This window comes from Pyrus communis, chromosome 5 (genome assembly GCF_041283825.1).
Source record: "Pyrus communis isolate YQ-2024b chromosome 5, ASM4128382v1, whole genome shotgun sequence".
Lineage (NCBI taxonomy): Eukaryota > Viridiplantae > Streptophyta > Magnoliopsida > Rosales > Rosaceae > Pyrus > Pyrus communis.
In genome coordinates this window covers 24,169,736-24,183,451 of record NC_142569.1, presented here as the reverse complement: position 1 = coordinate 24,183,451, position 13,716 = coordinate 24,169,736, and the positions used below count along the sequence as shown (strand labels likewise).

The 13,716-nt window shown below is 39.3% G+C and overlaps 1 protein-coding gene across 1 annotated transcript in view; it reads left to right on the top strand.

Annotated features, from left to right (window-relative positions):
- The first annotated feature begins 7,595 nt into the window (after nt 1–7,595).
- The window catches only part of LOC148697010 (uncharacterized), a 41,028-nt gene continuing 34,907 nt past the window's right edge, over nt 7,596–13,716 (top strand). Inside the window, exons 1-2 of the mRNA XM_088693426.1 lie at nt 7,596–7,757; nt 11,423–11,446. Coding sequence (XP_088549552.1) covers nt 7,596–7,757; nt 11,423–11,446 — 186 coding nt within the window. The remainder of the gene's footprint in view (nt 7,758–11,422; nt 11,447–13,716) is intronic.

Sequence of the window (13,716 nt, the reverse complement as noted above, 5' to 3'; positions counted from 1 at the left end):
AGGACTCAAAACAAGTTCAAAAGACTCAAAACTGCCTAAAAACACTAACTAGGCAGTTTCTGACCTTAAACCCAATGTTGGACGAATTTAAGATTATGGTTTGATTCAAACGTAAAAACACAATATAAAACACTATACTAGACTCAAAGAATGCAAAACTAAACTTTAAAACAATAAAACAAACCAAAAGACTCAAACATCACCCAAAACACTCAAAACAGCCTTAAAATCACTTTCTGGGCAGTTTTGAGCACTTTGGTGAATTTGGACGGATTTTGGGAAATAAATTGAATCAAAACACTTTAAAACATAAACTAAACAAAGTCTAAACACTAAAGAACAAGAAAGTAAAGGGGGGTTTTAAATTGACGAAAATTGAAATAACGAAACAAGTTTAATAAACTAGACAGAATGTAAATATGAATGCGATGAAAATGAATGGATGAATGCTAGCTAGAAGGTTCTTCTCCACACATGTTACACTTGCATAATAAAATGATTTCCAATTGCATTTCAATAAACCATGAATTCTCAACACCCCAAGTTAACCGTGATGCACTAATTAACCTTCAAATCTTCCTAACGTTATTGAATTGGATGGGTTAGCGCATACAACAATTCAAAACATTCCCCACAAGTCCCCTACATGATTGCATAATAGAGATACAAGCAAGAATCATTACGCTCTATGAAAATTATAAGTGTTGACGAGGCATTCGTTACTATGGAATACGCATGAAACTTATGCCAAGAATTCGTTTAACGCGATTGTTTATAAGCAACCTCCACTACTTGTGAATATAAGTTCGTAACTATTAGGTGAAACTCACTTATATTCTAGCGTCATATTCATGCATGAAAATTAAGCGTGCACTCTCAATAAACATACATAAATAAGTTATCAATCAAACGGTTAAACAAATTGAATCACAACTTATGAAACACAATTAGAAGTAATCAAATCAAAATGCAAGCATAAACATATATTTCGAATTTCCTCATAACTTTGAAATCAAAGAAACACCTAAACATTCCAACAACTCAAACTTGAATTGAATGGTGTTTGGATTGTAAGGGAAACTCACGGCACAAAGGGGGAAGTGTTGGTGGTATGTACAACGGAATGGAAGTGTTTATGGAATGGATGAATTTTTGGCACAAAGGCCTTATTTCTGTGGTGAATGGATCCCCCTTCTTGTGGCTGCAATGAAGGGTTATTTATAGGTGAAATGGGGGGAACATGACAGCTAGGAGGGTGGTGGAAATCTGGAATGGTGATGGGAGATGCATGTGGCTGATTTATGCATGTGATTAAAGGGTGGAAATGCATGTGCTTTGAATAAGTGGCTGCATGTGCTGAAATGAATGTGTTTGCATGTGACTTAAAAGCTAGGGTGAATGATGATAAATGCATGTGGATGGAAATAATGAAGGGTGAATGTGCATGTGCTGCAATGGGTTGGGAAAACATGTGAGGGAATGATTAAGGTGAATGAATAATGAAATGGGAAAGCATGTGCAAAAGGGGAATGCATGTGGCTGCAAGGTTTTGTGTTAGGTGATGGGTGCATGTTAAGTGATAAGTGATTATGATAAGTGATATGATAAGTGATGATGATAAGTGATAAGTGATAAGTGATATGATATGTGGTTATGATAAGTGATAAGTGGTGATGATAAGTAATGATATGTGGGAGTGTGGCTGAAATGAAGGAGTGGAATGTTTGAATGTTATGCACGGCTAAGGAAATTGGAAAGGTTTAAATGTCCTAAAACTAAAGGGAATGATAGAAGCATATTTATGCGCCTTAGTTAGCTAGTTCTTATGCATTTATGTTGTGTTTTCTTACTTAATTTAGTGTTTAAAGTCATTTTCGTGTGTTTATAGGTTCATATGGCTAAGGATGCAAAAGGATGCCTTTCGGAGCCTTTTGGAGCAAATTAGAGATTGGAATGGATTGCATATGCTTAAAGCCAAGTAGATGGACGAAATTGAAGACCAAAGGAATGAAAATGAAGAACAAAGAGTTCACATTCATCACCAACACAACCATACATCCACACATTCTTTCTCCATCATTGCCGTGCAAAACACCATCATTGCAGCCACATGCACATTCCACTTCATCATTTCAGATTTCCACCATCAACAAAGAACCATTCATTAATCATTTACACTTTAATCATTCAACCACATTCACACATCACCCATTCACCTTTGTGCCATGCTTCTACCTTTGTTCAAGCCCTTCCACATAACCTGCCTTCATTCATTCAGAAAATGCATTCCTTGCCGTGGCTTACATGCACTTCCCACTACCTTTCATTTCAGCCAAATCACATGCATTCCCACATGCATTTCCACCCACATACACCCATAATCATTCAACACATGCATCCATAATCATCTCTCAAAACCGTGCATTTCATGTTCATTCCAACCTTTATTCCACATGCACTCCCTTTAAATAATCAACCCACATGCACCATTCAAACATAAACCCATTCACCACCAGAAAACAACCATGCCGTGGGTTCCCATTCCAGATTTCCAGCATTCCCTTTTATTTTCTGTCAAAACACATGCATTCCCACCCTTTAATCACATGCATTTCTGCCACATGCATCTCCCATCACCATTTCAGCTTTCCACCTAATTCCTAGTCATCATGTTCCCCCCATTTCACCTATAAATAAGCATGCATTGCAGCCACAAAACACACACTCTTCCATTTCAGAAAACCATCTCTCATACACATTCATTCACGCCAGAAATTCCTCCCCTCTCTCTAGCACTACCATACTTCACCATTCTTCATATTTTCTGCCCAAAAACACTCCTTACCTTCCCCTACATCCATCCCTACCCTAAACACATCCTTCTACATCATCCATAACCCCCAAAACTCACCAAAACCCCTTGTGCCGCAGCAACTAGAGGAGAAGAGGCCTAAACGTTCATACAATTCAAGATTGAGTTGTTGGAATTTTTAGGTGTACTTCGATTCTTGTTTTCAATGTTTACTTTGTTATTACTCTCTAAGTTTGTTGTAATCATGAGTGGCTAAACCCCTAATTAGTTAGGGGAAAGTTTGAAGCCATGAACATGTTTGAAATATGAATTGATTTATTCCAATTGTGATTTGTTAATTTGTGATTGCAATTCAATTATCATGTTTATTAAAGACTTGTTTTTGTATGTTGATTAGGGATGCATACTTAGTCTTCATGCATAAACTCGATGCTAGTTTATAAACGAGTTTCACCTAATCGTCACAAGTTTATAAACATGAGTAGTGAAGGTTGCTAGTCACAACCGCGTTAATTGAATTCTTGGCAAAAGTATCATGCATTCATAGTTACAATTGCCTCGTCAACACTTATAATTTTCATAGAGCATAATGATCTCTCATTGTATCTCTTCTATGCATTCATGTTGAGAACCATTGGAGAATGATTTGAATTGTCGCATGCATCATCCAATTCAATAACTTAAGGAAAATTTGAGAGTTAATTAGTGCATCACGGTTAACTTGGGGTGTTGAGCATCATAGTTAATGAAAAACAATTGGAGAATCGATTCATATATAAATGTGTCATGTGTGGAGAATGGACCTCTAACTAATCCATCCATCATCTTGTTTCTCAAATCCGTTTATACAATCTGCCTAGTTTATTAACTTGTTTTATTTAATTTAATTTCGTCAAAACCTTAATCCCCCTTTACTTTAGTGTCCAACTTAGTTAGAAAGTGTCTTAGTTTGTGTTTTTAAGTGTTTTGATTCAATTTGTTACACAAATTCGTCCAAATTCACCAAAGTGTCCAAAACTGCCCAGAAAGTGTTTTTAAGGCAGTTTTGAGTGTTTTGGGTGATGTGATAGGAGCATATTTATGCGCCTTAGTTAGCTAGTTCTTATGCATTTTTGTTATGTTTTCTTCGTTAAAGTAGTCTTTTAAGCTACTTTCATGTGTTTTCAGGTTTAAAGGACATATTACATGAAATGATGCAATTTGGAGCTTTTGGAGCAAAAACTGAGCTGGAATGTGGTGTATGTAATTGGAGCACGAGGAATGGACGAGGTTGAAGGTAAAAGGAGCTTAAGAAATGAAGAAATGAAAGTGAAGAGCAAAGAAGTCGGAATTGGCAACCAAAGTTTCTAAAGTTGGAAGTTTCTATTCTTGGAGGTTTCCATTATCGTAAGTTTCTATTCTTGGCTTTGGGCTTTTAGATGACCTAAACCCTAAGCCCATGCCGCACCTAAACCCTAATCCTAGCCCACTTAATCAGCCGCACCCTAGGGCCTAATCATTTAATTTCTGCCAAGTTAAACCCTAATCCATCTACCCTAAGCCCATGCCGCACCTAATGTTCTAGAAACCCTATTTTCTGGTGGATTTCCAACCCTTGCCGCACCCAAACCCTAGCCCATTTGTCTAACCTGATTTCTTTAGGGTTTGGCTGCCTATATATATATGTTTTACCACCATGCCGCACACACAACCCTCACCACAACTCAGAAATTCGTCAAAATATATTCAGCCCCCTTGCCGCAGCCTTCCTCCACCAATCTGCCATATTTTCACACTTTGCCGCAACTCCCATGTCCCCTAAACACTACCATATCATTCCTTACCTACTCATCCATCTAAATAACCCCTAGAACCTGTCCTAGTTCTTGTGCCGCAGACAAGAGGAGGAGAAAAAGCTTGGGACGTTCATGCCAGTCTATTGAGGATTGCTGGAACGTTTTAGGTGTTGTCTTTCCGTTGAATTCCATGTTTAATTTTGATATTCTTTGTGTTGTGAGTATGAGGAACTAAACCCCCTTGGTTAGGGGGGAATTCGAAACCATGTACATGCTTGCAATATGATTTGATTACATTCAGTTGTTATTTCATAAGTTGTGGATTAAATTCGTTCATCTATTTGATTGTTACCTATTTGTGTATGTTGATTGAGAGTGCACGCTTAGTTTTCATGCATGAATATGATGCTAGATTATGAGGGAGTTTCACCTAATAGTTACAATCTTATAATCACAAGTAGTGAAGGTCGCTTGAAAACGATCGCGTTGAATGAATTCTTAGCATAAGTTTCATGCAATTCATAGTAACGAATGCTTCGTCAATGCTTATGTTTTTCATAGAACTTAATGATTCTTGCTTGTATCTCTATTATGCAATTCATGTAGGGAACTTGTAGGGAATGTTTTGAGTTGTCGTATGCAATCATCCAACTTAATAACTTGTGGAAAAACTGAGGGTTAATTAGTGCAATTCACGGTTAATCTGGGGCGTTGAGTATTTATAATTTATTGGAAGAACAACTGAAAATCGTTTTGTTTGCAAGTGTGACATGTGTGGAGAAGAACCTCCTAACTAGCTTTTTATCCATCCTTTTTATCCAAAAACATTCTACAATCTGTTTAGTTTAAAGTTTCTGTTTTATGTTAAATTTTCGTCCAAAACAAATCCCCCTTTAATTTGAAGTCTTAGATTAGTTAGAAAGTGTTTTGATTTATGTTTCTAAGTATTTAGATTCAAGTTTTTACCCAATTTCGTCCAAATTAGTGTAGGTGCTCAAAACTGCCCAGAAAGTGGTTTTTAGGCAGTTTTGAGTCTTCTAGTTGCTGTTTTGGGTTTTAGGTTTGTTTAAGTGTTTTAACTTTTAGTTTTGCATTCTTTGAGTCGAGTTTAGTGTTTTAAACTTTGTTTTTGAGTTTTTAAGTCAGTTTCCAAGTGTTTAGCAATCCCTCCTAATCCCCGGTCTAGAACGATCCCTACTTGCATCTTTACTACAATTGTCACAAGAGGGTTTTAATTTGTGTGTTTATTTAGTTAGCATCAAATTTTTGGCGCCGTTGCCGGGGATTAGCAACTTTGCTAATCCCTTGGATTGTTATTTTCTGTTTACTTTATTTTTGTTAAGTCTCTGACCTAGTTTTGTTTTCCTTATTTTAGGTATTAGTGTATGACTCGGAGTTCTCAACCGATTCGTGAGCATATCTTGGATTTTGACGACGATTTTGAGAGGACTTTGAGACGGACAAGGAAGCAACACGAACCAAATCCACCAAGCCCGGAATCTGACCTCGAGGAACAAGTCCTAGAGGAGGAGGAGGAACCCACGGCAAGAGTATTTGAAGAACCACAAGGCATGGCGGTGGACACCCGGACACTCAAGGAGCTTGCAGCTTCGGGATTGGGTAATGCCGCACCCTTGTGCATTCAATACCCCACGGCTGCCCAAGGTAAGACGGATGAGTTTGAATTAAAGTCAAGTTTGCTTCATCATATTCCTAAATACCATGGCTTGTCCATGGAAGATCCTAACAAACATTTGAAAGAATTTGAAGTAGTTTGCTCTAGTATGACTCCCGTCACTGTTGACGGAAACATCTTGAAGATGAAGGCTTTTCCATTCTCTTTGATGGATAAAGCCAAAGATTGGTTATATGAGTTAGCTCCCGGCACTGTCACTTCTTGGGAGAGTATGAAGAGAGCGTACTTGGAGAAGTTCTTTCCAACTTCTCGCATCATCCTCCTACGCAAAAAGATAAGCGGAATCCAGCAAGAAGAAGGTGAGTCTTTTCCTACATATTATGAACGATTTAAATCACTTGTTGCTTCTTGTCCACAGCATCAGATGAAGGAGGAGTTGCTCTTGCAATATTTCTACGAGGGTCTCCTACCTTTAGAACGTCAAATGCTTGATGCTTCGGCGGGTGGAGCATTGGTGGACAAGACGCCCAGGGATGCCAAGGTCTTGATCGCTAACCGAGCATTGAACGCTCAACAGTATGAAGGAGTAGGCCAAAGAGGACCCCCACGGCAGCAAGTTCACGAGGTAAGTTCCACACCCGATATTCATTCACAATTAGCTAATCTTACTTCCATTGTGTCTCAGATGGCCGAAGGAATGAGGGTGCAAGGACCGATTGTATGCGGAGTGTGTTCTATCCAAGGACATGCTTCTGAGAAGTGCCCACAACTCATTGAAAATGGTGGATGGGAGAGTGCAAATGCAATTGGGTTTCAAGGCCAAAACCAACCGAGGAACGATCCGTATTCTAACACTTATAATCCAGGTTGGAGAGACCACCCGAACTTCAAGTGGAGGGAGCCACAACAACCACCACAACAAGGAGGCTTTAGGCAACAACCCCCGGGGTTCTTTCCCAAAACCTACGGCCCACCCCAAAATCAACCCCAATCCGGCCCAAGTGCCTCAGGTACGTCTCTTGACAATGATGCACTCCTTAAGATACTAACTAAGTTGTCTAATGGGCAGGAAGATCAAGCGAAGGCTATGCAAAACCAAGATAAGAGGGTGGATCAACTTGAGAAACAAATTGGGCAGATTGCCGAGTTTGTAGGTAAGTTTCGAGATCCTGGACAACTCCCTAGTTCCACCATTCCAAATCCGAAGGGAGGTTTCGAATCAGCCAAAGCAATCACCCTAAGAAGTGGTAAGGAAGTTGGGGCAGTTCCTACATCAAAAACAGGTCATAACGAGGATGAAATTTTGCAAATGGAAGAGGAAGAAACAAGGTTGCCCACGGCAAAGGTGATTCCACCTTTGCCGCAAGTCCCTATGGTCCCAAATCTGTCCAATTCGGCCAATAAAGGTAAAAATGGGTCAAATTCGGTTCATACTAATGTTTTCCCTTCAAATGTGCCTTTTCCTAGTAGGTTCATGCAAACGAAGAAAGAAGAGGCAGAAAAGGATATCCTTGAAACCTTTAGGAAAGTTCAAGTTAACATACCTTTGTTAGATGCAATCAAGCAAGTTCCGAGGTATGCTAAGTTCTTGAAGGAGTTGTGTACCACTAGGAAGAGGATGTCGACTAAGGAAGTGGTAAAGGTAGGTGAGAATGTGTCCGCCATCTTGCAACGCAAACTACCTCCCAAATGCAAGGATCCAGGTAGCTTCACCATTCCTTGTGTTATTGGGAATACTAGATTTGAATCTGCCATGCTTGATTTAGGTGCTTCTATAAATGTTATGCCATATTCCATTTATGCATCTATGAACTTAGGAGCATTGAAAAATGATGGGGTAATAATACAATTGGCCGATAGATCTAACGCCTATCCAAAGGGAGTTTTGGAAGATGTTCTTGTGCAGGTTAATCATTTGGTCTTTCCGGCGGATTTCTATGTCCTCGAAATGGATGAATCGGACCATGCTCCTTCGCTGCCCATTCTACTTGGAAGGCCATTCATGAAGACGGCCCGGACGAAGATTGACGTGTATAGTGGAACTTTGTCCATGGAATTCGATGGGGAAGTTGTTAATTTTAATCTTTCTGATTCCATTAAATACCCTAGTGAGGACCATTCATGCTTTTCTATTGATATAATTGACTCTTTGGCGCAGGGATATCTCGACGATTTGAATGACGATGCGCTTGAAAAAGTCATTACACGAGGCATAGAACTCAAAACAAAGGGGGCAGATTGCATGCATGCCCACGGCATACAAGAGTCATCCCATGCCGTGCCCCCTAGTGAGGAATTACTTGAAGTTGTGGCTGCCCTTGAGTCCTCACCTAAGATTGATGGTAAGTATACTAACTGTGAGTCCATTCCCATTTCGACTAACAAATTGCTTCCATCTATAGTTCAGGCACCTACCCTTGATCTCAAACCATTACCGGGCCATTTGAAGTACATTTTCTTGGGGGAAAAGGAGACATTACCGGCCATCATTTCTTCATCACTCACGGCACAAGAAGAGGAGAAACTAGTGCGTGTTTTGAAGGAATTCAAATCTGCCCTAGGTTGGACATTGGCCGATATCAAAGGTATTAGTCCCGCCACATGCATGCATCATATATTTCTTGAGGAGGGGGCCAAACCAACTAGAGAGGCTCAACGCCGTCTTAACCCTCCGATGATGGAAGTTGTGAAGAAGGAGATAATCAAGCTGTTAGATTGTGGAGTTATCTATCCTATCTCGGATAGTAAGTGGGTTTCACCGATCCAATGTGTGCCAAAGAAATCTGGAGTGACGGTTGTGGAAAACGCGGAGAATGAGTTAGTGCCCACTCGAATCCAAACCGGTTGGCGTGTATGCACTGATTATAGGAAGATAAACGCCACCACGAGGAAGGACCACTTCCCATTGCCGTTCCTAGATCAAATGTTGGAAAGGTTAGCGGGTCATTCATTTTATTGTTTTCTTGATGGATACTCTGGTTATAATCAAATTGTTATTGCCCCGGATGATCAAGAAAAGACCACTTTTACATGCCCCTTTGGTACATTTGCTTATCGTCGCATGCCATTTGGTTTATGTAATGCACCTGCTACATTTCAAAGATGCATGATGAGCATATTTTCAGATTATGTTGAGAAAATTATTGAGGTTTTTATGGATGATTTCAGTGTGTTTGGTAATTCATTTGATGTTTGTTTGAGTAATCTTAGTTTGATTTTGCAACGTTGTGTTGAAACAAATCTTGTGCTTAATTGGGAAAAATGTCACTTCATGGTTAAACAAGGTATTGTTCTAGGACATATTATTTCTGAAAAAGGCATTGAAGTAGATAAATCTAAGGTAGACCTTGTTCGTCACTTACCCGCTCCAACTTCGGTTAGAGAGGTTCGTTCGTTTCTTGGTCACGCAGGTTTTTATAGGCGGTTCATAAAGGATTTCTCGAAGATTGCACAGCCACTATGTCGATTGCTGCAAAAAGAGGTGGCGTTTGAGTTTGATGATGCATGTTCCACGGCATTCAAGCACCTCAAGGAGGCTCTCACTTCGGCTCCCATTATCACACCTCCAGATTGGAGCCTTCCATTCGAGTTGATGTGCGATGCTTCGGACTATGCGATTGGTGCTGTTTTGGGGCAGCGAAAGGACAAACAACCTCATGTTATTTATTATGCTTCTAGAACATTAAATGATGCTCAATTAAATTACTCAACAACTGAAAAAGAATTACTTGCTGTGGTATTTGCATTAGATAAGTTTCGGTCATATTTACTTGGGACTAAAGTCATTATTTTTACTGATCATGCAGCTCTCAAGTATTTGCTCACAAAAAAAGAGGCCAAGCCTAGACTAATTCGATGGCTATTGCTTCTACAAGAGTTTGACATTGAGATTCGGGATAAGAAGGGCGTGGAGAATGTGGTGGCTGACCACCTAAGCCGCATGGTGCATAATGAGGAGTCCCTACCCATTGCAGAGACATTCCCCGATGAACAATTGCTGTCCATAAAGGTTAGTACACCGTGGTATGCCGATATAGTTAATTTTTTGGTGTCAAAACGTATTCCAAGTGAGTTTAATAGGCACCAACGTGACAAACTTAGGCATGATGCACGGTTTTATGTGTGTGATGATCCATACTTATGGAAATTTTGTCCCGATCAGATTATACGTCGTTGTGTGCATGATTCTGAATGTCATTCAATTTTGAGTTTTTGTCATACATATGCATGTGGAGGGCACTTTGGCACACAACGCACGGCCCTCAAAGTGTTACAATGTGGATTTTATTGGCCTAGTATTTTTAAGGATGCTAGAACGTTTTGCTTAACATGTGATAAATGCCAAAGAATGGGTGGAATTAGTGCAAAGGACCAAATGCCGCAGGTTTCTATCCTAAATGTTGAAATTTTTGATGTTTGGGGTATTGATTTTATGGGTCCCTTCCCTTCATCGTATGGTTTCATGTATATTTTGCTTGCGGTTGATTATGTGTCAAAATGGGTGGAAGCCAAGGCCACCCGGACTAATGATTCTAAAGTGGTTGCAGATTTTATTAGAACTAACATTTTTGCAAGGTTTGGAATGCCACGAGTGATCATTAGTGATGGAGGGTCACACTTTTGCAATCGGACCATTGAAGCGTTATTGAGGAAATACCATGTCACCCATAAGGTTTCTACACCTTACCATCCTCAAACGAATGGCCAAGCCGAGGTTTCCAATCGAGAGATCAAGCAAATACTTGAGAAGACCGTTGGGCCAACAAGGAAGGATTGGAGCTTACGGTTAGATGATGCACTGTGGGCGTATCGTACGGCGTACAAAACCCCCATTGGGATGTCCCCCTTTCGACTTGTCTATGGCAAGGCGTGCCATCTTCCCGTGGAGTTGGAGCATAAAGCTCTTTGGGCCGTCAAGAAGTTCAACATGCACTTAGATGAAGCGGGAAGTCTTAGGAAATTCCAATTGAATGAGCTTGATGAAATACGGCACGAGGCATATGATAATGCAAGCATTTACAAGCAAAAGACCAAAGCCTTCCATGACAACATGATCCGTGGGAAATCATTCTCAATTGGGCAGAAAGTGCTATTGTTCAATTCCCGTTTACGTTTGTTTCCCGGTAAGTTACGTTCTAAGTGGATTGGACCATTTGTTATTACTAATGTTTTTGTTCATGGTGCAGTCCAAATCCAAAGCTTGAAAACGGGACACGAATTCAAGGTGAACGGGCATCGTTTGAAGCCCTATTATGACACCTTTGTGGAGCATGCCGTGGATGACATACCCTTGGAAGCCGTGGCCCCTAGTAAGGAGTGAATGAGGTCTTCGTCCGGCTGTACGACGTTAAAGCAAGCGCTACTTGGGAGGCAACCCATGCATTCAACAAAGGAAGACCGAGAAAGCACTCCAATTCCAGATTTGCGTTCCTAAACCCTTCTCTTTGTTGGTTCTTTCTAATCTGCCTATTTAGTTGTTTTACTTGCTATTTGTGTGTTTCTTTGTGTGATTCTATGCTTAAAACATTGAGGACAATGTTTGATTTAAGTGTGGGGGGGTAACTAAGTGTTTTTCATGCAAATTCGTGGGATTTTATCACCCATTATTTCAAAACTTGTTCCTTGCTGTTTTTAAGTGTTTTTAAGCAGTTTTGGTGTGTTTTAGTATGTTTTGAAGTAAAAATCCGAAAATCAAAGAAAAATTTGAAAAATTTGTTTTAAAAAACCCAAAAAAAAAGAGTTGTTTTTGTGTGTTTGTTTGTGTCTTAGGGTACCTTCCAACACAATGATGAGGATTTGGTTTTTAAATACATGGCTGTTAAAGAGAGTGATTAACATGGATGAAAGTTTGATTTACTCTATGTTTATGCTTGGTTGTGGTTATAACTTATGAATTCACATGCAATCATAAAAGAAAAAAATCAGTTTTTGTAACATGCTTGAAGGAAGGAACTCAAATTAACGCTACAACCTTGTGAGACTTGAACCTAAATGTTTATTTGGAGAGTTAAAATCTGTGCATTCTTTGTTTTCTAAAGTCGTTGCATGATCTCATTATTCGTTGCTTGGTTGCTACTTAGAAGGCGTTTCATCATTTAGTTCCAAATACTAGAACTCATGTCAATTTCATTCAAAACATGTTATTGAATTGCATAACACATATTCAAGATGAAGTTAGTAGTGACCACCATAGCCAAATTGCCATATTTCCTTATTTCATTTGTTTGTAGGATTTAACCCCGTTGAGCCTTGTGTAGCCTACTTTCTTTGTTAACCCACAATTATCCTCACCTAGCCTAGAGTAGGACCACCCATACCTTTGTTCTTGAAGCATAGTAAAAGCATAACTCAAAGATGAATTCCTTTTGATCATTGCATTGTAGAAAACAAGTGTGGGGGAAGGATTCTTGATATACGGGTGTGCCAAAGTCTTGAATGAGGCACGGCAAAGAAAAAAAAAAAAAAAAAAAAAAGAAAAAAAAAAAAAAAAAAGTTGAAAAGTTAAGAAAAAGAGTTCCAAAGTATTGTTTGTTGAAGTAAGGGTCCAAAACAATGAATTCGGCCCTAAGGAGTTGTCTAAATCTTTCCCTTGTGTTTTAAAGTTAATTTCTGCAATCTAAGTGAATTCTAAGTCTCAATTTCATTGCTTTGCTTACTATTGCTTGAAGAACGTTTGTTTTCCCTATCCTTTCCTTGTTAACCAACACCCCAAGCCCCATTACAACCTTTAACTTCTATCTTGAGTGTTATGTGTGTCAATTTGTGGAGTTTGGATTTGGTATGAGCATATGGTGTCACTGGTTCTCGCATCTAAGTAGTAGCATTCCATTCATGAGATCATATCTAAACATGCTTCTTAACTCTAGAAATTGCATTCGTTGTGAAACATATATGTGAGCATTCGTTTTCATATCTACATCAATCTTCTCACATATGACTAGTATAGGGTGTGGAGTTAGAAAATCTGAGTGAAAATAGAGTGTATATCTTGTAAGGAATTGAGGGAATTCTCTAAGGCATGTTACTACATTCAAAGCATTGTTTTAATTGATTACTTGTGAACAAGTGAGTAGTGGCTTTAATTAAGTATGTGCTTGTGTAAAGAGGACTCAAATCTGTGGGGATAACGATCTTTAACATGTCATGTGCATTGGAAATCCCTGAGGCAAACGTTGGAAGGTTTAGATTTTGTTTTGGTTAGTTTGTTTCGTTTTGTTTTCTTTCTTTTGTTTGTTTTGCTCGAGGACTAGCAAAAGCTAAGTGTGGGGGAATTTGATAGGAGCATATTTATGCGCCTTAGTTAGCTAGTTCTTATGCATTTTTGTTATGTTTTCTTCGTTAAAGTAGTCTTTTAAGCTACTTTCATGTGTTTTCAGGTTTAAAGGACATATTACATGAAATGATGCAATTTGGAGCTTTTGGAGCAAAAACTGAGCTGGAATGTGGTGTATGTAAATGGAGCACGAGGAATGGACGAGGTTGAAGGTAAAAGG